The 24,180-nt window shown below is 50.6% G+C and overlaps 7 protein-coding genes across 7 annotated transcripts; 3 read left to right on the top strand and 4 right to left on the bottom strand.

Moving 5' to 3' along the window:
- Positions 1-1,425: 1,425 nt before the first annotated feature.
- NCU04963 (high-affinity glucose transporter) lies at positions 1,426-3,792 on the bottom strand. Its single transcript, XM_954318.3, has 4 exons — positions 3,413-3,792; positions 3,020-3,345; positions 2,123-2,906; positions 1,426-2,060 (listed from the first exon to the last, which is right to left on the bottom strand). Exons 1-4 carry the CDS (start codon positions 3,508-3,510, stop codon positions 1,685-1,687), a joined length of 1,584 nt encoding a protein of 527 aa, XP_959411.2. The 5' UTR covers positions 3,511-3,792; the 3' UTR covers positions 1,426-1,684.
- Positions 3,793-6,457: 2,665 nt separating this feature from the next.
- NCU04962 (hypothetical protein) lies at positions 6,458-7,681 on the top strand (the record flags this gene model as incomplete). Its single annotated transcript, XM_954317.1, has 2 exons — positions 6,458-6,679; positions 7,472-7,681. 2 exons carry the CDS (start codon positions 6,458-6,460, stop codon positions 7,679-7,681), a joined length of 432 nt encoding a protein of 143 aa, XP_959410.1.
- A 1,394-nt stretch (positions 7,682-9,075) lies between these two features.
- NCU04961 (hypothetical protein) lies at positions 9,076-9,716 on the top strand. The gene is made up of 2 exons (XM_954316.2): positions 9,076-9,257; positions 9,339-9,716. The coding sequence occupies exons 1-2, from the start codon at positions 9,252-9,254 to the stop codon at positions 9,519-9,521; spliced, it is 189 nt and encodes a 62-aa protein (XP_959409.1). The 5' UTR covers positions 9,076-9,251; the 3' UTR covers positions 9,522-9,716.
- A 389-nt stretch (positions 9,717-10,105) lies between these two features.
- Positions 10,106-11,844, top strand: NCU04960 (hypothetical protein; the record flags this gene model as incomplete). The annotated part of the gene is made up of 3 exons (XM_954315.2): positions 10,106-10,252; positions 10,315-10,459; positions 10,969-11,844. The coding sequence occupies 3 exons, from the start codon at positions 10,106-10,108 to the stop codon at positions 11,607-11,609; spliced, it is 933 nt and encodes a 310-aa protein (XP_959408.1). The 3' UTR covers positions 11,610-11,844.
- Positions 11,845-12,184: 340 nt separating this feature from the next.
- NCU04959 (secreted glucosidase) lies at positions 12,185-13,584 on the bottom strand. Its single transcript, XM_954314.2, has one exon. The coding sequence runs from the start codon at positions 13,244-13,246 to the stop codon at positions 12,278-12,280; it is 969 nt and encodes a 322-aa protein (XP_959407.1). The 5' UTR covers positions 13,247-13,584; the 3' UTR covers positions 12,185-12,277.
- Positions 13,585-19,541: 5,957 nt separating this feature from the next.
- Positions 19,542-20,279, bottom strand: NCU04955 (hypothetical protein; the record flags this gene model as incomplete). Its single annotated transcript, XM_954310.1, has 2 exons — positions 19,542-19,846; positions 20,078-20,279. 2 exons carry the CDS (start codon positions 20,277-20,279, stop codon positions 19,542-19,544), a joined length of 507 nt encoding a protein of 168 aa, XP_959403.1.
- A 69-nt stretch (positions 20,280-20,348) lies between these two features.
- On the bottom strand, positions 20,349-23,107 carry NCU04954 (hypothetical protein). The gene is made up of 2 exons (XM_954309.3): positions 21,960-23,107; positions 20,349-21,873 (listed from the first exon to the last, which is right to left on the bottom strand). The coding sequence occupies exons 1-2, from the start codon at positions 22,332-22,334 to the stop codon at positions 20,974-20,976; spliced, it is 1,275 nt and encodes a 424-aa protein (XP_959402.1). The 5' UTR covers positions 22,335-23,107; the 3' UTR covers positions 20,349-20,973.
- Between the last annotated feature and the right edge of the window lie 1,073 nt (positions 23,108-24,180).

The following is a 24,180-nucleotide window of genomic DNA, read 5'->3' as shown; positions in this document are numbered from 1 at the left end:
TGCTTTTAGAGCTTGCCCCGCCGTTGTCGTGGGCCCGAAAGGTGACATGGAAGATCCACACCAAAGGTCGTGGTCCATGGGCCCACTCCAACGCCGCAAGCGAGGAAGGCGCGGCGTATCTGTCTATAATAGGCCAGAATGCAGAAAATTACCCGTCTTGGCAGTCCCAAGTAGGAAAACTTGGCGCCAAGCAAGACACAGTTCGAATAGCAGCTCCAAAAAGCCACTTTTTCCTTTGCAATGGATATTCCTCCTCGACCGTCGCGTGCAGCCAAATGCATCCGGTGTCAGAATGACCGCCTTCTTTTTCTCATCATTCTGGTACCGGTTGCACGCTGTCCGGATGAATAGTTGTTGAGAAAATCAAAAAAAAACGAGTTTCTGGTTGAAAAGGGAGTTTTTGGTTGCAAATGCGACCGTACGACCGTTGCAAATGACCAAGTCCCAGAAATGACCAAGTCCAAAAAATGACTGATTCCCCTAACCCTGAAGGCTACTGAGCGGGTTAGGGTTAGAAGTGAGATTTCTGGAAGCGAATTTTTAAAAAAAAAAAAAAAAAAAAAAAATTTTGAGTTTTTTTTTTCTTTTTTTTTTTTGTAGTAGGTGGGAGGGGGGAGGGGGAAGCAGGTAATATAGAAGGAAAAATTCAACTATTTATTTCAGAAACTAGTTAAGCTTATAGCTTAACGGTTATTATTATTATTACCCTTTTAAAGGTTACTTGTTCAGTTCCGCTTTGGGTTTTTTTTTTTTTTTCTTTTTTTTTTTCTAAGTACATTCTAGGGCGTCTCTCTGTCTCCCCTGGACTTTGGCTCCGCCCAGGGGAACTGTATTTTATCCTTTATACGCCTTGTTCCCCAGCGCATTTTTTCATTATAGTAAATAAATATAGTAGTCCAGTCTGCACCTGCTCGATATAGATTGACACTACGGTCCACGGACCGTAGTATTTATATAATCATTTATAGACGGAATTTTACCAATGTACTGGAAGGAACAATGGACCGTTGAGCGACTGTTGGGCGACTGTTCCTTTAGATGGGGGTTTGGTAGCTATATATTACTACTATATTCCTATATATAGATAAGTGCTGTACTACAATAGTGCAGTCAGTTGTACAACTACTTATAGTATAGTAGTTACGTGTATAGGTGTTGTAGTTTATATATTGGACCTATAGCGTGCCCTATATAGTTCTACGCATAGGATTCACTTCCTATTCTTCGTTGGACCATCAAAGTCTTACCTTAGTGCTTGCTCGCGCCCCGTGAGAGAAGTGTCTCATTATCAAATACGTTGAACCGTTATAAACAAAACCGCCGCTCCTTCCTCGCTTCAATTAAAGCTTATAACACTACAATCTTCAGTGTGGATTACTGCCTCAACATTTCTAGGCCCGACGACGCAACTCTGTAAAGAAACGAGCGTTTCAACTGACGATAACATTTCATCATATCTACTTAAGAGCAGCCGCCACGCATATATTCTATAGTCGTCTTTTCTATAAATTCTACACGTCCTAGTCTACCCTACACGTTCGGTACCGTCTTGGCCCGGGACAGGCCCAAGGTTCCCGCTACTAGTCTTATAGCTATTTCTTCATGACGAGATACATTGTAAAGTATCACTATATCCTTTTCCGCCAGCAGCTATCTGAAACCTCATACACAGATCCAAATTATCTCAAGCTGCCTCTTCAGTGATATCAACAACTGGATCCCTTACTTTCTTTTCCTCCCGGATCTCCCGGAAAGTGATGGTCGGCACCCAACCAATACTCTTCCTGGCATCCGAGACCTCTTCATATAGCTCGTCAACCTGCTCCAGTGTGAGACCTTTTGTCTCATAGATCATGAAGTAAACGAATGCGATGCAGATGAAGCAGCATCCGCCCCAGACGAAGAAGATCTTGGACTGCAGGTTCGCATTGCCAGGGCCGTAGTTGACAAGGTAAGGTGTGCTGTAAGCAATGGCCCAGTTGAGCAGCCAATTCGACGCTGTAGTTATGGAGAGCGACTTGGCGCGGACTTTAAGGGGGAAGATCTCGCCTGTAACGACCCTGGAACCTAACAGTTAGCTGCTGGTAGAAATTGGCGTGATGAGGAGAGTGGGATCACTTACCAGGCAACTGGACCCCAAGATGCAGCGAAGAAAAAGATGTAGAAGCAGATGAATGCAATAGCTGCTTTCTGTGCGGCGAGATTATGCACAATGATCATTCCGCTTGCATCTTGACTTGTCGTTGTTGTCCCAAGAATAGCAACGATGAACTGGCAGACACACATCCCAACAGCTCCCCAGAGTAAAACAGGCCTCCGGCCCCATTTGTCGATGGCGTAGAGTCCGGGAAGGGTCGACACGACATTGACAAGATTAGTGATCAAGGATATCAGAAACGAGTCTGAGAATCCGGAGTTTTTGAAGAACTGTGTGCCGTAGTAGAAGATAAAGTTGATGCCAGTCAACTGCTGCAGGCTCTGGAGAAAACAGCCAGTAAGGAGCCGCTTGAGTAAATTGCCCTTGAGGCAGTCCAAGTAGGTCGCCTTCCCGAGGCTCTTCTCAAATTCATGATTGGCTTGGATCTCGGAAAGCTCTTCGATGATCGCTGGATGGTTCTGCTCCAGACGGCGGAGGATAGCTAGAGACCTAGTGGCGGCTGGGAGATTGTCTCTCTTGATATGAAAGCGTGGAGTTTCGGGAAGAATGATCATGCCAACGATCAGGATGATCGCCCATGCAAATTGGACAGCTATGGGGATGCGATAGCAGCCGGTGTTCTGCATGTTATGCGTGGCATTGTTGACAATGGAGGCAAGAAGAAGACCGATGGTAATGGCTAGCTGATAGGACCCGACGATGACACCACGAATCCATTTCGGGGCAGTCTCGGATTGATAGAGGGGGACTTTTAATATGTGTTAGTCAATGTCACATGGACTAAACACTCTTTCAAGATCGCAGTTGGAGGCAAGATAGCCTCTAGCACTACCGTTGAACAGAGTTATCGAGTTGACTTACTGGTTGCCGATATGAGACCAACTCCCAATCCAGCAAAGAATCGGCCAGCCAGAAAAAGAGGAATGCTGACGGCTGCGGTCTGCAGGATGACACCGAAGATAAACACAAACGACGACAGAATAAGGCCCAAGCGTCGTCCAGCCCAGTCGGCAAGGGGAGCGGCACCAAGAGCGCCAAAGAAGGTTCCAGCAGACAGAATGGAGACGATAGTGGCAGACTGCGACGCGGTAACGTCCAAGTGATGCTCTGGGTTTCTGTAACCTGTCGAAAACAAATCTTGCCAATAGGGCATAGCAAGGATACCGCCAATAGTGCCAGTGTCATACCTACATGGATGTTAGTTACAGCAACACGAGTAATCGTTGTTTGAGGGTCTTGAGTGTGGGAACACACCCAAAGAGTACACCACCAAAGGCGACAAACAAGCCAATGACAATGGCGGGCCATGACTTGCCCGGCACACCTTCAGGCTTCTTGAGTGACAAGCCCATCTTGTACAGAGGTATATCGGTCCTGAGCGGTGAAAGACAGGAGATCGAGGAAGGAAAGACTCAAAGGGGTAGCGACTTGAACATGGGAGAGCTCATTCCGTGTAGTACAGGAGGCTTTGCCCTCGCCTTATATAAAGATGAAGCTCGAGGTGACATTTGGATACTTGGATAGCCAGGCCATGATGGTCTGATCTGTCTTCACGGGTAACGCCATGAAGATACTGGAAAAACAGCAGAATGAAGCATCAACATACCCGATAAGGGAAGCGACAAGGTCTCATTGATGCAACGCACATGCCAGCCACTATGGGGAGGAATGGCCGAGACTCTGCTGCAGTCAGCTGTCAGGGGTATCATTGGCTGATGACATATCTGCAACTGGCTGATTTACAGGGGTCAATTCCCCCATCTGGGGTTGTTTTCTGGGGGAGCGGGGAGATTCCTGGGGTCGGGCAGGGCTAGGTTGTGTGCGGGGGAGAAGTTGGAGAAGGCTTTAGGGAGCACCCCTACTCTTCTGTCCCTGCCTGGTTGGTGGTATCCACCCTCGAGCCACCCTCTGGAGGGCCTCGCTTACAGACAACCCAAACTAACCCAGAACCGACCATTCCCATCGTCAGCTGAGAACGTAAGCCGGCCCCAAAAGGAGGCCCTATGCCCTGATGCGATGCACTACTTACGAGTAACACCGAGTCTGTGGCCGAGATGCACCAAAGTGGACACACTTCCTTCCATGACTGTACAATACCTTCGGGCATCTCTAAGGCTTGTTGCGTTCTAGACCAATGGACCACCATCTCAACACCTTCCATCGCCTCCAGCATGGCAGCAGTTACCGAACCACTGGTATCGGGTACCAGTGCTTGATCCAATAGCTCCCGGATTTGCTGTCTCCTCCACAAAAACCCTTCGTAGTCCTCTTTCCGGGGTGTGACAAATGAGGAATATTGGCCGAGATGCAGGTAGGTTTTGGTCTCCGTAGAGGTATGCTGGTACGTGAACAACTAGCCTTATTACTGACTCCACAATGTACAGAGTCAAACAAACCGAAGCTATACCAACATGCCAGGTCCAGGTCACGAGGTGCTGGAAGTAGACGTCTCGAGGTAGGTAGCTATATGAGAGAAGCGGGATGCTCGCGGTCTTCGGACGAACGGAGAGGTAGGCCGCGGCAACCACATAGCAATCCGGCTGCCCATATTCTCGAGGCGAAGACACGTCCACAACCTCACCGTACACCTTCCCAGCCCCACTCACGCTGTCTGTACGGTCTGCTGGCTATTAGCGATAATGAACCTCCGCAAACTTTGCGAGATTCACGTCCCTCTCAAGCCCACCGTGATTGTGGCCGTGACCGTTGTCGTGGGCGTGGTGTGGATGGCGTAGAAGCCGCCTATTTTGGTAAGGAAAACTGGGATAGAAGAATTAGGGCGAAGACCCCAGGTGTTGCCTAGGGCTTTTATGGGCCTTGAGCTTGCGCTCTTCGTCTTCTTTCTCATCCCCGCCTTTGCAGATATCGAGAACTCGGCCACATGGATAATAACTTTAGCAGCCACTTCAGCCCCAAACGGTGGTTCGTCGTCCTCATTTCATCTTTCTGAGTTGCTTCGTCACCCTGATGAGCTTCAGTCTAGCCTTTAGCGGGACTCTTAACTTAACGGTCTTGAGAGTGGCTGTTGGAGAAGACAAGGTGACTGGCAGGAAGTCAAACTTCCCACGGTAGAAGTTGAAGTTCGAAAAGTTGCGGCTGGACATGGCGACGAGAGTTCACCACCCCCGCCCCTGCCAAACCTCATATGAAAGGCGCTGCTAATGTCAACCTCGGCGTCAAGTTCGATGATCAGATCAATGACAACCGCAAGGCCCGCTGTGATATCATCTCCCTTGGAGAAACCAGGACTCGGATCCTTGGAAGAAACGAGGTTCAACTCATGTCAACGCTGTGTTTATCTTTATGTTGAGCTTCGATACAGCTCGAAGTCGTCCTCGAACGCAATCCCGATTTTGACCTCTGGTAGAGGAATCAGATCGTCATCAAAGTCCAGGTCCAGGGCTGACCAATCTGTATCAGTGCAGTCAGTATCTCTCTCGTAGATCAGCTCTTTGACTTGGTTGATGATCCGCTACGTTCGTCACCTCTTCGATTTCTCTCCCGCTCTCGGTCGAGGGTGTGATTCCGGAAGACGTCGGTGACGTTGTAGTTAAGAGTGAATCAGCATGTGGCAGCCGTGCCCCTGGTGTAGCACTCCTCACAGGTTTCCTCGATATCGAGGCTGGCACTCAGGCTCTGGTCCATGAAATCGAGGAAAGAGCAAATGCTTAGCAATATGACAACTGAAGTTTCATAGTACCTTAGTGTGGCCACCTCCAGCGCCTGTCAAATTCCATTCTCCCGGTTGCTCAGTACTTGGCTCCTTTCTCCTACCGGATAGCATTCAAGCTTCTTACGATAAAAGTACTTGAGCCCACAAGTGCCCAGACAAGGACCGTTGTGAAGCCTCGGAGTACCATGGTCATGAAGAAACAAGTATGCTGCTCGTTGAGTGGTAACAGGAGATAGGGACAATGGACGCGTACAAGGGATGAGCAGGTTGGATAGGTTTGCACTAGGCGGGGAATGGGCTTCATGTAGGTACATATGCCTGGACCATGGAAATTTATCGGACTAGCGCTAGCAGGCTCTTGGTCTCCTCCTTGAAAAGGCGCCAAGGCAAAGTTTCCATTTTGTCGCTGGTGCCGAAACGATAGTAATCCAGGAACCCGGATGTGGTCAAGCTCCTTAGCTCTGTCAGACGCTACAGCAAGCTGAGGTACATTAGTTTCATGAATTAGTAGGTACCTCTACATACCGAAGTTCGGGAAGGAACAGCACCTAATCTTTTGTGGCTTGGAAAGAGCTATATGCAGCTTGCCTTGGCAATGGCGATCCGTCAAATCTCCTATCTCAATAATGCGTGCGGAGATAACCAGCTTTGGCAGTCCTGTCTCATGCGGGACACGGCAAGCTGTATCATGCCCCTGCAGGTCTGTTTGTCCGTCGTTGAAGAAGCAGGAAGGCGGAAGTTGCGCCGACGCGATGTGTACCCATTGCTTCGGTGTCAAGAGGTGGAGGGGTACCCGTACGGTATTATTGACCTTGACCAAGAAATCAAATCTTCTCGCGTTTACAGTGGTACGTCACTTGAAGAATGGTCACGACATACTATGTGCATTCGGACCCAAGGTTACAGTGCAAGGACAACGGGTGACATAACGTTGGAGACCAGGTCCAAGTCAATCTCTCTCATGCATCTCGGGTACCCTTCCCTTCCTACCTCTACCTATCTCTCTTTCCGTTCACATGTTTTCTTTTCATCAGACCTCCTACCTAATTCCGTGTACTGTCTGCGTACAGTACCTTCTTTTTCGACGATCGAATGTCCTCACCAACCGTTCCCGACAGATCATCGATCTGCCAATACTGTCTTTCGCATGGCTCATGTGCACCTCAGGGAGCCATTACCTATCTTGAGAGCGACAACACTCTGAGCTCTTGGTGTTGACCTGATAGGAAGCCTCGCAATGGTTAAATGCAATTAAGAGTTAGTCCTGCTTCAACGTGAAATGGTGAATCTAGGAGCCAGTGTCTAACAAGCATCTTTAGCAGCTTCCCCGGCTCATACCCACTCCTATCAATGACCCAGTACCTGTTCTGAGGCTACGGGTTGTATCAAGCGACAGCACAACATCAACATCACATGATCGAGATCACAGCAGCTTGAGCACTGTGACTGTGAAGGACAGGTACCCTACCATTGGGTAATTACCTACCTAATCTTCAGATCTGGTGTAACACAGAATATCACCGTGCTCTCTAACGTTGCAAACCAGAATAGTAGCATCTGGCCACGTCAACAGCAAGGCCGCACTCCAGTAACTGGGTAGCTAATGTTGTATCTTCAGCCACTGACGTCTTTCTGAACAGCAGTCTGGATGTTCCTTCGCTCGACAGACGCCATGCCCGAGGATCTGGCCTTATCCAGAACTCACGCTCCTCTCGCGACCAGTCGCCGATTCCCGTGGTTGGGCTGTGAGGCAGTTGTGCTACCATCTACCCAGTGACAGCAGCACCGCATGGCAAAACCACACTGTACACCTCCCACAGGAAAGCCCCTCTGATGTTGCCGCCTTTTGAGGGGTACGTAGCTCGGACGCTGTCTGCCCTGCACTGCTAGATCATAGGATGCTTTGTGCATTACGGGCTCTTTGAGTCGTTAGTCACAGCAAGGCATATCCAGGGTAAAAGAATGGGGCGGTCATTCCGGTTTTCTGATATGAAGCCGTCCGTTCGAGCTCGGAGAGGTACCAGGACGTGGTATGTAGAGAGAGAAACTTTCGTCATAATACCACCTTGGACACGCCCAATCTCGACAAGATCCCGCCGGTAAAGGAGAGGATTACTGCAAATGGTTTTACACGCCGATAAATTGGATTCTTGGCTTCCCGCTAGTGGCACGCCGACGCCGAGGTAGGTAAACTCTTCGATATTTTATTGCCCAAGGGGTTCCTTGCCTTGATGGGCGGCCAGTGAAGCCTAAAGTTTAAAAAAATGCCCCTTTTTTAATATTGGTTTTTTTCCCCACAGAAGCCTTTTTCGCACATGAAGATGTGCTAGCGTACACTCGTGCCATTAGATGGCAAACCTATGTTTACCGAAAAAGAAAGAGAGAAATTCAAGCATGACTATTCATGGGCGCGGCTTCTCGCAGCTTCATCAAGGACTTATTGCGAGCCATCAAGGATGTGGTTATATCTTTGCATCAAATTCCAGTCGTTAAGTTCATCGAGGACATCTCATGCCCAAATCAAGCCCAGTCCCAAGACATATGGCCAGAGTGCACTATGCCTGGTTTACAACACAGGATGTGGTACTGGAGTTATAGTCGGGCATGGACGCAGAGTATATCAGAAAGGCGGGAGGACACGTCTAGTCTTCACTTGCTCATCACCCTTCTAGGGTGGTGGTGAACCTTTACTGCAACTCACGAGACCAGGATGATCGGCAGATGTGAAGAACAGCGGAGCTACTTGGTTTCCAATGGCACTTCCGACTTTCCCATTCACAAGCAATGACCGTCGCACCCATCATGCCACAGGAGGGAACATTGATGGTGCTGCTGTGGTACCCGTACATACAAGTCATCAACCACTAACCTATCGGGGCTATCGGCTTGACATCTCGTTGATGTTCATGAATTTCTGGGACCAATGATGCTGCCGATAGTCCAAGGACAGGAATATTGGGCGTACTCACTACTACCGGATCAGTCTTCCATACGTGCCGGCCTGCCACCATCGGAAATTCAGGCTTTACATATCGGGTTTCCAGTGTGCCATCTACTTCTTTTGGGGGGGATAACCGCAATATCTTGGCAAGGCGAAACTGGATCCTTGTCGGTTGCCTGTATGCCTTTATCACTATGAGCCCAATCGTCACGAAACCGATATAAAATGCCTCCCTCTGGCACGAAGTTACTAACACCAAGAGATATTCTTGTTTTCAGGACTTCAATGCATTTTCCGTTTACTGCAGGGAAGAGATTTCGACACCTTTGAATTCTGTTACTCCAATCCAGAACAGGAGCCGAAGGCCGAACCTTAGCTGAGCAGGTGCATACCCGTCAACATTTTCGCCCGTCTTTGATATAGACCACCGAGCTCTCTCACGGAAACATTTATTCACTTTTTTCCTCTCGCCAAAACTCATGCCGGTGAGTGAGAGTGCACAAGGGTATTCCACAGGACAGCACAAAGTGTGGGAAAGTGATCAACTGATGACCATGTTTTTCCAGTATCAGATTGGCGATGTTGTCTGTATCCGGGGCGCAAGTCTCCGCTACAAGGTCATTGCCGTTACTGGCTCAACGATTACGATCATCGTCGTGAATCCCCAACCAGACGGCCAATACTTGCCATTCAATCCCATGTCCCTCCAAAGTGTCGACGAATCAAGGCTAGAAAAGGTTGAGACCTAGTTAAGCCATGCTCAAGGCTGATTGTGATCAGGGAGGTACGGGGTCGTTTAGACATGAGGGATGGATAGATTCATGCTGGAAGTCAGATCTCACCACATGCAGCGTTCCAGGTCCAGCGAGGAAAAGTGCTGAGCCTAGCGGAGGTATGGGCGACAGACAGAGGAGGCAACCAATGCTCATACCGTTTGACTTTTGTCGGTTGATCACCGGTCGCCAGGCCAACCATACTCTGCAGTGACTTCAGAGTGAAGGAGACTGAGACGGAAAGCCCCTTCACCCCCATCGTAAGGCTGCCAGGCAACAATACCTTCCGCCCTGTCGCAAAATTACAAAACCACCCCCTCTCCTCCTGTTGCCGTCTTCATCACTTGGTATACCTTTTCCACGGGTTGCCATCCCATTCTTTATCAACCTCAACAAATTTGCATATAAACAGCATCTTGCCGACATAGCCCTCTCTCTCTTCTCCCACTCTTCACGTGGCTTGCGCTACATCCACCTCGATTTGATACGTGGCCATCTTCCGTCGCGCTCCTACGATTGGGATACCACTCGCAGCGACACTTGACAACAATTTCGGCATCATGGAACAGCCTCAGGTCAAAATCATTGGTGGCCGCGAGTACGCTGCCACGGGCTCCAAGTTTGGACCCTCCTACCTGCCCGTCGACGTTATGGCCCGCATGAATAATTCGGCGCATCAGGGTCTCGCCATGTCCGCCGTCGTCCACGTACTGATCCCTTCGCCGCGCGTCTTTGACAACATGGGAATAACTAACATGGCGCTCAAAAGGACAAACGATCTTTGAATTCCGAGGCACCAGCCAGAGAGCCCCTCTCCGGCGTTGATACTCGCAAGCACTTGACCATGCCTAGCCCGGAGCGTGGCCCCGTCGCATCAACATTCCGCCCGCTGCCCAAGATTCCCAAGGCCAACGGTAAGCTACCTGTTCGCGCGCTTTTTGTCCCACGTCCGTACCCGATGGCGCGCGCCGAGACTCCCCCCATTATCCTTCCTTCTCCACGTCTGTCGAAAGCATACGTGACCTCGGATACCCTGAAGTTTGACAGACCCGAGTCCACCGGAAACTTGAGCGCAAGCTACTACAGCTCGGCATCGTGGAAAGAAGAACTCGCAAAGGTTACCAGCAAGTAATGCCGGCGTGGGTCAGTCTCCAGACGGGAGATAATGCATGCGGAAGACCAAAGAAAAGGAGAAAAGACACAGCACAAAAAAATTAAAAAGCCTAGTACAGTAATAGGCAGATTCTCATTCTTTCTCCCTATTATACCTCCTTTTACTCTCTCCTCATCCCTTGGTAGTTCCGCTCTTTCTTGGGGTTATCGCACGAAACGATCTGCCAGCGCAGTGATATTTGCCGCGTCTTTGTTGATGATCAGGATAGGAAGCTAACTATCTGACCACATCGTGTATGAATTATCACAGATCAAGGATCTGTCAACTCTTTTGTTTTGCCCATCCGTATGGCCAACAACCCCATGGAGGCGGCCATGGTCTGCTTCTTCAACTCCGTTACCGATAGCTCCAGAACCAGATTTGAGGATCTGCTTGCCAACATGGTCGGTCAAACTTCTACTACGGTCAACTCGGGCTCCGACTCTAGTACTGCTAACAACGGCAACGGCGACGGCAGCGGTGACGGCGCAGCCTCTTCATCCGCCACCACTACCACCACCACCGCAGCCGACACCACCTCCACCAACAGTTCTAACATCGGAACTCCTCGCCGTCGTCGCGCTGCCGGTGGCGGCTCGGGTGGTTCAGGCCGTAAGCCCGGCGGTACTCCCCGCAAGAAGCCTGCCTCCCGTGCCGACGTCATCGAGAAGCGCGGCTCTTGCGAGCGCTGCAAGAAGTCCAAGGCCAAGTGCGAGCCCATCCCCGAGTGTATCCGTTGCGCCAAGGACGGAGTCGAATGCTCACTCAAGGAGACAATTATGCAGGAGACTGGTCGTCGTCTGGGCGCCTGCCAGCGCTGCAAGAAGAACAAGGTCGGCTGCAAGAAGATTGAGAGCTGCGGCCGTTGCCACAAGGCCGAGCAGCCTTGCTCTTGGGCCGTCAAGGCTTAGGTTGACACCGGTAGGGCCGTTAAAGATACATGGGGAGTTCTGGAAAAACGAGTCTGCGGGTCGAAGGAGTATCCGACGTTTGATCTGGAGATAACCGACTTTATGAGCTTGGATCTTCGTGCAGCTTGCCTGGCTGAGGGGTTCTTTGCATTGTTTCGGAATGGCGGCTATTATATGGCTCGGGATTGAGGAGTGTCGTTTGCGTGCATGGGCTGATCAGCAAAGAGGTATTGGAGAAGGGGAGGAGTTTACCTATCTTGGACTGCTCACTGTCCGTTGCTTGAGCAAAGGATACCATGTCTCACAAAGGACTGTAAAGAGAGCCGAATTCCAGAGTCCAACGCTTTCAGTGGTTAGTTGTCAACTGTCCCAAAGGGGAAATAATGGGAGTGAATGATGATGTATGCTCTCTATATGTAATCGGGATGATGTGCGCAGAGAAAGGAAATCCACTTGTTGATGCATTGTGCATGCATGCATGCATATATCATTATGCGGGACGTACCTGCGTGTCACTCCTTTAAGTTCCCTGTTCACACTGCACTTTCTCCACGCCCCCGACTTCTGCTCAACTTCACGAAAGCGTAATCGCCAAATAATCAAGTGTGTTCAACATCTGTAACTGCGGCTTCGTCTACTCGATCACCGTCATTCCGATACTACCTATTTCAGGTACTGAAGACAGCCACATATCTCACTTCCATCGCCGACCCCTCCCCTCCAACCGTCGCATTATTTGGCGTCCTCTCCAAGCTCGGATTCGCCAAGACATCTGGAAACGAGCCTCCCACAGCAACGTTGAGCAAAATGTACTTGGGAGTTCGCGTAAGCGCCGTCCAAGCCTTCTCGTCATCGACCCGGCTCCCCTTTACAGTGAACACGGCCTTCCCATCAATCCTCCACACGATCTGCTCCTCCTTCCAACTCCCGCCAGGGTTCGTTCGATCAATGTCCACCGAGAACCTATGAAACCCACTCCAGCGGTGCGCCGCCTTATTGGTGATCCCCGTATACTCATTGCACGGGCCCGGCGCAGTTTTCCCGCAGTGTATTGTCTGCCACGCTGCCGACGCGCCGTTGACGTTCTCTAGAATGTCGATTTCGCCAACCATCGGCCAGTTCCAGTAGTTGCCTCGGTACGCTGAACTCATCATCCAGAATGCAGGCCAGATACCAAGCTGCTTGCTGACAGGGAGGTCGCCGAGCTTGATCCAGGCCTCGATTCGGATCGCCTGGCCAGGAGGACAGACAATATCTCTAGCTGCGACAGTCTCGATCCGGGAGGATGTCCAATTACCCGTTACTGGGTCTTTGACCGGTGTGATTTGGAGTGTTCCGGAAGTAGTGATGACGATGTTGTCGGTGGAGGCGGTGTAGGTCTGGACTTCGCCGGTGCCCCAGCCCTCCGGACCACCGGGATAGGATGTGCCCAAGTCGAAGGCCCATTTGGAGGTAGAAGGAAGGGAACCGGGCACGTACAGGGCGAAGTTCTCAATAAAAAGTGCCTTCTTGAATCCCTTGGGAAGGTGGACGTGATACCCGGTTCCTTGACCCCATTCATGGACCGGTGGTTCTGCAGCATACGTTCCGCTGAGGAGAGCAAGACCAGTGGCCAAGACCAGACAGAAAGCACCCATTTTGAAAGAATGGACGCTCGGCAGGGAGGACGAGCTAGCTCACGGAGAATGTAACGAGAGAATGTTCGGTCGAAGCCGGAAAGCGTAACAGCACTCACCACAGCGAGCCGCCTGTTATTAGCCAAATCGAGAAAGGGAGAGAGCTAACATCCTGGAGCTAGCTTCCTTCTGGTCCATCTTATATGCCAGTCATCCAGGTACTTCTCATATCCTCGGCGGAGGCTGGTCTATTACAGCCACTATCGTCGCCGCGCCGGCATGCTTCACGTTCGGGAACGCTAGCATTCCTGTTTATCCCTGGCTTCACCAACAAGGCTGGTCGAAACATGGAGGCTGAGAAGGAGTAATTCTCCGCACACCCACCTGAAGTCAAAAACTCAGCTACGTACTCTCAAAACAGTGGGTCCGTGCGCCTACTGATGTCTGACTGCAAATCTAGTTTTTACCTGCTATATTCTGTCTTTTTCAATACATGCCAACATTACCGCTACTGTTTACCCTTTTCCTCTCACGATTCGATGCATATTATTGCATAGCTCGGTGACCAATTGATCAAAATGATGACCAGGGTACTCGACAGTTGAATCGTGTAACGTACAATTAAAACACAGTTATTTACATCATGACTGGCTTGGTTGCCGCGCACAGGCCATCCCGAATTTGATGATCCAGAACTCTACCCCCATTACGCTAAGAAAATATGTTTTATTTTAGAGACTCTGCAAAGACTTGGAGTTGATGATCATATCAATGATGCATTTTCATCAAGGGAACCCAAATTGGTAAATGTTTTACCAAGGACGTATCAACAGGGGTAAAACTGACTTGACGGTAGCCAGGATTTTGTCATGAACGACGGAGCGTGGGCATACGGAGGATTACTCCTGAGAAGCACGTGTAATGTGTCTTAGATCCCGCTAGCCGCGCTGCCGCCCCTTTTCTTGGAAATAGGCAGCCCCGAGAACGATCCACTCCAGGACATTCCACAGTGGTTCTAGATCCAAAACAGAACATACCTGTCCATAGTCTAGATCGACTGGAGGCAAAGATTGCAATCCCACGGCCTCATCCAGCTGAATACCTCTACCATGCCAGAACGATAGCGAGCATTTCGGAAAGCGAAGACTCATACATCATGTTTGTTGAACCATACAGAGGAGGTGACTAGTAACGCGAAAGAGGGACTACGGGGAAGAAGGGGGACGCAGTCCTTATATACTGCGGTTGCGTGCTAAAGTAAAACCCCCTTGTCACGTACCTGGCACGGACCACCGAAGCCATTGCTTCGAGAGCACTGTGTAGTCAACGACCTGGCCCACGGGTTTTACTTACCCACCACACCATAGTACACTTCAAAATAGCCAAGCATGTGTACTATGTACATTGTATCCACTTGTGCCAAGAATGCCAAGACATGGTGATGGCTTCAAGACCATTCACCGGAAGATATAGCTGGGCTGCGTCGTGCAGTTGTTCACCAGACCTGTTCTCTGGACACGGTATAAGAAGTGAATGGCCCCAGAGTGTCGCTGGCTAGATATTTCTACGCAAATTGCCAAGGCGTTGTGAAGCATCGCGAGTTGTTTGGGCTGTGGGTGCAACCTGAGTTTCATGCCTCTCGGATGACAAAAGGCATAAATATCGGGACGCAATAGCTTTCAGCGTATTAAAAAAGTAGTCAAAACGTCACACTTGTGCAGAACATCACAGTCAGAAGTATTACATACCTCCATCAGCAAGCAGGTTTCCAGCAGTCAAATATCCAGCTCCGCATACAGCCGTCCAGCCATTTCAGGACTCACGACCATGTGTATCCGCCGATTTGCCGAAAAGAAATGCTGGGAATGCAAGAACATCATTTGGAGCGACGTCAAAGAGGAAAAGTGCTGGCCGATGGCTCTGGAAACAGAGGAGGAGGCTAAGAAAAAGGGTCGAACCTGAGGACAGTTCGGAGGATCCACACAAGGGGTGACCAAAAAGACTGATACGGACTGGAGCACTTGCTCCGACTGTGCCAGAAAGCCATACTTATAGGAGCGTTGATGGCAAACTGAAGTTTCGAATCAGGCCGATATTCCGTGGTCACAATGGAAGTTTGATGAATGAATGGGGCCTTACAGCTCACGCTCTGAGCAATGGCAACTTCAAATTACCGCAACCATGATACTCGCGTCCACTCACAAGAAAAATGCGGCCTCGATAACCCCGAGGATGGCAGCCTCCAATACGTAAATTCAGAGATGGTATTGATTTATGGAGCACAGAGTGACTCATCTGTGCATGCCGCTCGAGAAGTAACAGCAGCATCCACTTAGGTAGCATAATAACCCTTTTTGTCCCCCACCTTGATTCTAGACAACAACTATGGGAGGAGAGTGCACCACCAACCTCGATGGCGGCCATTCAGGCTTGTCTCCAGCTATATAATGGCACATTCATTGTGTTACCCGTCCAAGAATAGAATGGGAAGGATCTCGTCAGTGTGTAAGACCATCCAAGTCTGCTCTCTGGGCGCTGAATCCTATAAAAGGCTGGCGGTAGGGAGGCAGAGTTCTCCCATCCCGGACCCCATAACCAGGTCCAACGAAGTTCCAAACAAAACTGCTTCAACCTTTATGCCCCCATTTGACAGTCAAAGGCAACCAAGAAAAACCCATCAAGTATTATCGATCAAGATGTGCAGAACAACCGTGTACAGAATCTACTGCGCCGACTGCAACAAATTCATGCGCGAGCACAGGGGCAGAGAGTACTGTGAAGAGGTTGACAAATACTATAGAAAAGGCTACCAGCCAGGATTGGACGCTTCTTGGCCTGACGAGTATGGCAGGTGCGCGGCCGGGGAGACGATCAACATTTTCACAGACACGAACACGCAGCGATGCTTTGCTTGCAAGAGGAAGAAAGATGAGGGAGGGGAGTCACTTAAGAGGAAGAGAGACGAAAGAGGGGAGTTACTCAGTAGTAGGAACAAAATGAGGCGCCGGAGATCATGAAGTATAAGGAAGCATATCAGCGGACGAGAGGGAGATGCGTCCAATCCTGAAGAACACTAGGTAGGCAAAGGGGAGAAGGAAATGGGTCAGAAAGAACTCTCGGTCGCTATTCGAGGCCTCTTCGCCTTAGCGGGCAGGTGTCATCAGTCGGGAGGGAAGGAAGAACAGAGAAGGCACGAGAATAGATGGCCGCGCATGCATGTGTTTGCAGATAAAGGAAGGTACAGTCGTGAACGTTTACTACCGGTCTTCTGTTTTCGACATCCAGTTCCTTCTTCCCTCGCATCATCTCGGCTTCACTGAAGTCCCGAAGTCCATCGTTTCTTGCGCGCGAATTAACCTCGAATTTGAACAACCAACATATCCGCTCTGTGCCGTTCCCTATCTTCATCAACGCCCTAGCCGGCTTTGCAAAAAGATCCACAAGTATCTCGCACATCACTGCATACCCAACCACCCTGTAGATATCCTCTCTGACGAACCCCATGTATCATCCTCAACAGGTCTGATCTAACAGCTCACTTCCCCATTTTTGCAACAACTTGAAGCTTCTGACGCATTAAAAATTGTAAATTTGGAGTAATGACAATGTCGTTGGATACCTACTCGCTCGAGATGATGATGATGATGATGGGGGTGTTCAAGGCCTGAAGGCTGCTGTCTGATTCGATTTGATCTGACTCTGGAACCGTCATGGCACTGGTGAATTGGCACAATGAAGCAGTGCAGTGCCCATCCCATGTGTGCCGTTTGCTAAGTTGTGAAGTAGAGCCCAGATATAGAGGTATGTCTTCGCAAAATGCGGCTTTCACGCAACCTTTTAGGTTACTAGCTAACGAACGAAATCGCCCCAAGTAAACAGAGACCACCGCGTTCGTACTTCTCAAATGGCTCTGACGCAGATCGCTCTCGAACGTATACCTTTAGGAACGTACAAACGAGTCACAATATACAACAATTATCGTTCCACAAGATAAATACCTCCTCTATCCTCACCCGCCTATCGTTCTGTCCTCCCCTCTACCTCACCATCCCCAAAGAAACCAAGCAGATCAAGCCTGCAGTGCAAACCACCATCTTTAACCTACAACACCAAGAGCAAAAAATTACATAAGAAACAATTGCTCGCTGCCTCACCATTTACAGCCCAAAAAGATGGGCCTCCACGCCATTACCCGTACCAAGTGCCCCGGTTGCGCTAGGGAACTGAAAACCGAGACCAGGGAGACCAAATGCAGCGATGCCATAACCAACAACAAGAGCTGGGGCAAGTGCAGGGACGGAGGTAGAACCACGGAATCGAGCACATGGGGGCGGTATTGCTACAGTTGTAAGGGCAAGAGCAACTACAAGGACTATGACGTCTAGACTATAGTCGTACGTTGGCTGCTGGAGTTGTTTGTGATGGGACAGTTGAACAGTTGGGACATTAAGGACAGTTGGGACAGATGGGTGATGGAAGATGGTGAAAAGTAGGCCTCGGTACCTTACAGATTACTGTGAGGTCAGGAATAGGGAAATAACAATAACACTTCGTTCGTCTTCAATTTGCCTCTTGTCGATGATAATCTCGCGTCCCAGCCCCCGCTTCCTTCATTGTATAGACGTCCGCTTTTTCACTGATGTACAATGAAAGGTAGCATCTTCAACGTAAAACTTGGGAATTTCCTCGTGAACCACACCAAAAAGTCACCCTCGTCACTCCTCGATTCAACCGCAACATCAACCCAAAAACAATGCATTCTGAATTCTAGAAGAAATCAAAGTCGTATTGTCAAACCCACCTACCTTACTCTCAAACTATCAAGGTTTTAGAGGGTTGGTGAAGTCGTTAAAGTACGTGTTTTGAGTAAGAATGACCAGCTGTGCGTTTTGAAATGTTACCCACAGTAGCTCCCCATGGTGTCCACTTGTCAGGCTTGTCAAGTAGCGGTAGAAGTAAGCCAAACAGGTCACGGTCAAATATATCACGCTTTCGATATACTCTTGCCAGCATCTACTCGTCCCTATCAACATCCCTTTTGATCGAGATTCAGAACTTCTTGCTGATTGAAATGGCACCATAGAGTTTTGGCCCACATGCTAGCTGAGAAGTGCTTACACAGTCAAGTGGAAGAGCGATTCGAGGCACGATTAGGATAAGGAAGGAAAATGAATAAAGAGCCTGAGCAAGAGCTTCCTTGAATCATAATTTGATCAATGCCAGATGAAAGAGTGAATATTGTCAACGAAAGCAGTGAATCGAAGCGGCAGTGATGGATGAAGAAGGCAGTGTATCGTCATTGACTGAATGTATGTAGTAGGAGTAAGAATATCCAGTCGGCCCTCAACCATCCGTTCACCTGAATCAGAGCCAGCCCTGCGGATGACAAATTAGTACGTGATGTAGGTGAATCCAGTGTTGCAGACGTCGAGAAGATTTCGATGCATTCAATATATCGCCTCGGGCGTGAACTGCCACGGACGGTAGGGATTGGGAATAGATATCGGGTATAAATATCGAAGGTACCTTGGCCTCCAAAAGGTCAACGAGGTCAGTACCAACATCGACCACTCTCAAACACACAAGACACCCAAGATAGCCGTTACTACCCCGAATAGCCCACCCAGTTCCAATGTGCACAAGACACGCTTGCATAACATATTGCCAGCATTGCGCCGTCGTGATGCGCAGAAGATCCTACCAGGTCAAATGCAACTACGTCATAAGTCGCCAGCGGGCATGGGGCGGTTGCGGGCATAGGTTTCATCAGGAGCATGTCGGCTTCAGAGAGTGCTCGAGGTGCGCACGCGAATGAAGGCGGTGAAGAGGAGGAGGGAGGGGGAGTGAGGCAAACAAAGGTTTGGAGAGTGGACAGCAAGGAGAATGAAGGTAATTGGACCTGTCTGCATTGAGCTAATGATGGGCTGTCACACAGCTGATTAGTGACGGGTAAGGGAAGGAAAAGAAGAAGCCGAATGAAGTAAAGAGGGAAGTCTGAAAAAGAAGCAAGGAAAGGGGTGTGTTGTTTTGGTATATCCACTGAACTCCCACCCAGTCCCAGGTATACTTTTCAACCAAACCATTGTACAAAACCATGGCCAGGTGATTTAACGAAACCAAAAAAAAAAAAAAAAAAAAAAAAAAAAAAAAAAAAAAAAAAAACCTCCTAACAAACGCCCAAGCCCCAGAACTGAAGCCACCCTTTGACCGCGATCGATTCCGTCTTGCCGAGAAGCACAGGCCCCTTACTAACCACCTCATCCCCATAATCCTTTTCTGCCATTATCCATTTGTTTCTGATATGCCCTGTCCCCATCTATACCTCATCGATCCCTGTATTGTTCACAGTCTTTACCATCTTCGTGGTCTTGGTGTTCCTTGCCCACCACCCCTGGAACCTCTTGGTTTTCCCGCCTGTAGTGGCCTTCAGACAGTCCTCAGCCTCCTTCAGCAAAGCTTCGAGTTCCTCTTCCGTGGCATTTCTCGTCAGGAGAGGCTGCATGGAGGCAGTTAGGCGGTCCAGTCGTGCTTGGTCGAAGCCGTGGATGAGCCCTTCGATCACTGTGGGTTTGGTGGTCTTTTTGAGGGGCATCGAGTAATACTTCTGGGGGTTTGACGAATCTGCTCGTGGGTATGTCAATCTATCTGTGGATATGATGATACAACTGGTGACTCTTGCGAGCAAATGATAACAATTACAAAAAGTAAGACAACGGATATTACATGTGAATTCTTGTGACTGAGGTGCGTTATGGTTGCGAAATTCAATTCGACATTCGTGATCGGAGGAACGGCATATTAAGGGGTCCGAGACGTCTTTTGGAAGTAGACTCTTCCTATTGTCTCCGACACCACAGTTGGCCTTGCCAACAAGGGGACTATTGTCGAGTCTTTGTCCACTGGGAAACAACTCGGCAAGAGAACCATGCAGGAAGCCAGACATGCGCCAGGCTGGCTGAAAGGCTTGGAAGATGAGCGGGCTGGAACAAAGACCGACCGTGGGGAGAAACCACGTCCGCGCCTTCGGGAACTGTAACGGTCCTTCGGGTTCCATCGTGGGGGACCAACCGCAAGGCCCTCTGAGGTAGCGATTTCCACGTTAGGCTATCTACCCCTCGGTGGCTTGATGCTGACCCAAAAGTTGGGTGGAAGGAGATGCAGAAAACTGTGAGGCGCCGGCAGTTGATGGATCTATCTGCCGGAACACAGAGCAATGGGACGGGACAAAAAACAAGTAGCGAATCATCAAGTGGTTTGTCATGGAAACGAACGACATGGTAAGAAAGCACTGGTTGCTAGATGTCCAATAGGACCGACTTGACGTTGATTTGGCACCACATGAATTGACAGAACGAAACAGCGATACAGGGAACGAATCACGAGCCCGGCCATGACTGTAAAACCAAGAACGCAAAGCACAATGTAAGCCCCTAGGCAATACTCGCCATCAATGGGGACATTCAAGAAGGAAGGTTCTCTGGTATCACTCGCTCAAACCAAGCCGCTGGCCGACGTAAACAAAACAGAAACTGCTTGACCGGACAATATCCATCCAAGAGGCATGTTTTCCCATACCATAAAAAAAAGCCGGAACGCCTTTATATCCACCAGGCCCAAGAACGCCAACATGCAGAACCAACAGGATAGATAAGAAGAAGGACTTAAACAGGCTAGAAGAGAACAGCCTATTCCTCAGACCACTGCTTGGGTGCTTGAGTCTGTGAGTGAGAAGCGACCACCGTGTTCACCTAGATACTCCTGTTGTGCGCTTCCCTCAGACGCTTAATCCAATGTTTGCGCACGTGGTTGGGCATCTTACAAAACACCATGGCCTTGTTTTCGTCCGTGAGGGCCTTTTCGGCCACCTTGAGCTGAAAGTCCATATCCTCCTGGGCGAAGTCTCGGAAGAAGATCTCGACGGCTTGCTCTGCCCAACTCAACTTGGGCTTGGGAAAACGAAGAACCTCTGCCAAAGCTGTCACCGCATCGGGAGTAGATAGACTGCTGACTGCGGAAGAGCTGGCGATACCCGGGGGCTGAGAAGCGTGGTCAACAGAGTTTGAGGCAGTACGGCGGCGTTTTTCAGCGTTAGTAGAGCCGCTGGAGCCACTGCTGTCAGGCATGTGAGGCCTTCTTCGGTTCTGGACAGGATTCTCCTCGGGTGGCGTGAGGGCGGACGTGCTCGGGTTATTTCGGGGCTGATGTGCGCTCAGGTTGGGCCGGGAATGTGATGGTGTTTGAGACGACGGCAAGGTTGGTGGAGTAGGAATAGGGGCCAACACGGGGGCGGGGATGGGAGAGGGAAGAGGGGCGGAAGCCGAATGGACTGGCGGCGGCGGCGGCGGAGGAGGCATGTGGGCCTGTGGATGAGGGTTCCCGTAGGATTGATCGGCAAGGAGGTTCATGATGGTCGTATTAGGGGCATCCTGGTCAGCGTGGCCGGGACCGTGACCGTGGCCAGAGCCGGAGCTGGAGCCGGGACCGAGGCCGGGGCCGGAAGGGTTGAGGTTGTCGTTCGTCTTGCGGGGGCGTTGTTTGGTCAGTCGTTTGGGGGCACCGCCAGAGCCGATGACATCGGGGAACAAGATCTCGTAAAGTTCTTCATGTTCGAAAGGTCTTCCACGAAGGGAGCGAGAGAGTGGTTCCATCTAATATAACAGCAAACATGAGGTTAGCGGGAGTCGCTGAATCAAGATGCGACGAGGCAATGCGATGCCGACGTGACATGACGCACCTGCAAATGTCTGGCCCATGCTTCCTCGGAGGCATTCACAGTCCTGGTCATGACATCGTAGTGGAAGTCGGGATCCTCGCGCAGACCACGCCACAGACGGAACTTTTTCCGGGCATTGTCGCTCTTGTTGATGAGGTGGCCCTTGTTGGCATAGGCGTTGTGGTGGGTGATGAGGGCCTGCAATGCGCGGTCCCAGGCCTCGGGCTTGAACGTGTTGCCCTCACGTAGGCCGAGATGGACCGACTCGCAGAGGGAGGTGAAGAAGGTGGTCTCATAGGCACTGTTCCAGCTGAAGCGGGGGCCGCGGTGCTTGCCGGGAGCCAAGGCGGGAGGGCCGGCGCCGGGAGCGGAGGCCGGGAAGGGGTCGTCGGACATTGGGGGCCGTCCGTGTGGTCCGTGGTCTGTGGTCCGTGGTCCGTCCGCGGTTCCGTCCGGGATCCGTACGGGCCGTTGACCACTGCAAGGTATAGCTAAGTACAGACGGCAGTAAGTACGGTACCGTTAAGGTGCAGTGCCGCGTTGTCGGGATGGGTGGAGACCCCTTTCTGGTCGGCTGTTGACGCCGTTTGTTGACGCCGTTCGAGTAGAGTAGGTGTCCGACGGAGGCTACTTGGACAGTGGCCCCGTCCGCCAGTTGAGTTGTTTGTTGTCCGTCTAGCAACGGGACTGACGGATGGTCAAAAGAAAGGGAATCGAAGACGGAAACCAAGCCGCCCGAGGGTTGGTCGGGAGGGTGCGAAAATAGCCCAGAAACGGAGGCAGAGATGGGTCGATTGCGCTGCAGTCAGTGGTGGGTCAAGGCGGCGGGGCTGGGACTGTAAAGTCAAGCAACTTGAAGCGTCAACACACGACGGCGCAGCACGCGCAGGCAGCTGCCAGGGCAGAGCGCGAGACGGTCAAGCCGACAAGGTGAAGAATTGTAATTGCGACGGCGACGGCGGGAACTGTGCGCGCCTCGGCGTTTCAACGGGAGAAAGAAGAAGAAGAAGAAGAGAGGTTTCGTTTCAATCGCGCTTCCGTTTCATGGCAATCATGGGAATCCCGTCATCAAGCGCGTGCGTAGATGGATGGATGTTCTCGATGCCCGGTCATAGATGTAGACTGTGACTGGAGTGAGTGAGGGAGGGGCAATCGGGGGTTGGTGCAGGTGCCAGGTCTTGCTCGCGAGGAGGAAACTGTTAAAGCCGTGCACTGCAGTCCAGATCCCATCACCGTTTCGCCGAATGATTGATTGCCACTGCAGACACAGATACCGACAGCGACCTAACTGAACTCAATGGAAAGAAGGCTGCAGTGACAGTACACTACCTAGTACAGTATGTACCTCTAGGAGACGAAGACGGAAGAGCGGGGCCTGGGGCTGTTGGTTGGACCGCAGATAAGAGAAGTGGACCAGCACTGCCAGCTGGCGTACTCGTCTCCACTGTCAGAGAGGTACAAGGCTACAAGCAGACTGCTTGCGGTCAAAGCGCAGAATTCAAAGTCGCGAAAAGTGAAACGGACCATGACTGCCACTTGCAAAGTCGAGTCCAGACCTTTTTTTTTTTTTTTTTTTTTTTTTTTTGCTTCCTCTTCTTCTGCCAAGCCAGGTCACGGGATCTTGTGGACCCTGCTGCTCGCTCAAACCATTTGCATTCGACATGTCCACTTCAGCTCCAGAACTCGCTCATCCCATTCACCAATCCAATCGAATACTACTATACCTCACTCCGTCTCAACAGCCTTCTGATCAGCCACAGGGTAACGGATGGCGTATGGTGTACGCGTTATTGGATCGTCGGCCCATGTGTGTCAGGACAGAGCTAGCTCCAGGTGCAAGTGCCAGTCCCCGGAATCTGGGGGTCGTCCTCTTCCGTGATCCGGGGACAGCTTCGCCCACAACTCCACGACCGGACACCAACATCTGACGAATCGTTCAAGGCTGATCACAGTCCACAGGGTTTCATCGGCCGCGCTCAGCCAATCACACACGACCGAGAATTGGTGTGCTCCCAGACCACTTACACGCCCAGTTTCAGAATGCCAAGCCCTTTGTATCAACTGTTTCGAAAATTACCGAGTTCACGAGTCGTCAACACCAACACCACAAGTGTCACAGCCATCCATCCATAGCTACCCATGCCCACAATGCTGGCCCAAGAGAAGCATGTCGGCCCCTTGGAGTTTCGATGCTCGTCTCTTCCGAGTCTCCTGACGAGGCCTCCTCGTCGGCGTCAACGGT

The sequence above is a fragment of the Neurospora crassa genome, linkage group IV, assembly GCF_000182925.2.
Source record: "Neurospora crassa OR74A linkage group IV, whole genome shotgun sequence".
NCBI classification, from domain to species: Eukaryota; Fungi; Ascomycota; class Sordariomycetes; order Sordariales; family Sordariaceae; genus Neurospora; species Neurospora crassa.
Note: the sequence above shows the minus strand (reverse complement) of the source record. Positions and strands in the feature narration are given on the sequence as shown.

What these genes read in the sequence shown, in the direction of transcription:
- NCU04963 (XM_954318.3), bottom strand. Translation starts at nt 3,510, where the DNA reads ATGGGCTTGTCACTCAAGAAGCCTGAAGGTGTGCCGGGCAAGTCATGG. An exon ending in TTTGGTGGTGTACTCTTTGG is followed by an intron (nt 3,346 to 3,412) that starts GTGTGTTCCCAC and finishes ACATCCATGTAG; the next exon opens with GTATGACACTGGCACTATTG. An exon ending in TCTTGGGGTCCAGTTGCCTG is followed by an intron (nt 2,061 to 2,122) that starts GTAAGTGATCCC and finishes GTTAGGTTCCAG; the next exon opens with GGTCGTTACAGGCGAGATCT.
- NCU04959 (XM_954314.2), bottom strand. Translation starts at nt 13,246, where the DNA reads ATGGGTGCTTTCTGTCTGGTCTTGGCCACTGGTCTTGCTCTCCTCAGC.
- NCU04954 (XM_954309.3), bottom strand. Translation starts at nt 22,334, where the DNA reads ATGTCCGACGACCCCTTCCCGGCCTCCGCTCCCGGCGCCGGCCCTCCC. An exon ending in CATGGGCCAGACATTTGCAG is followed by an intron (nt 21,874 to 21,959) that starts GTGCGTCATGTC and finishes CTGTTATATTAG; the next exon opens with ATGGAACCACTCTCTCGCTC.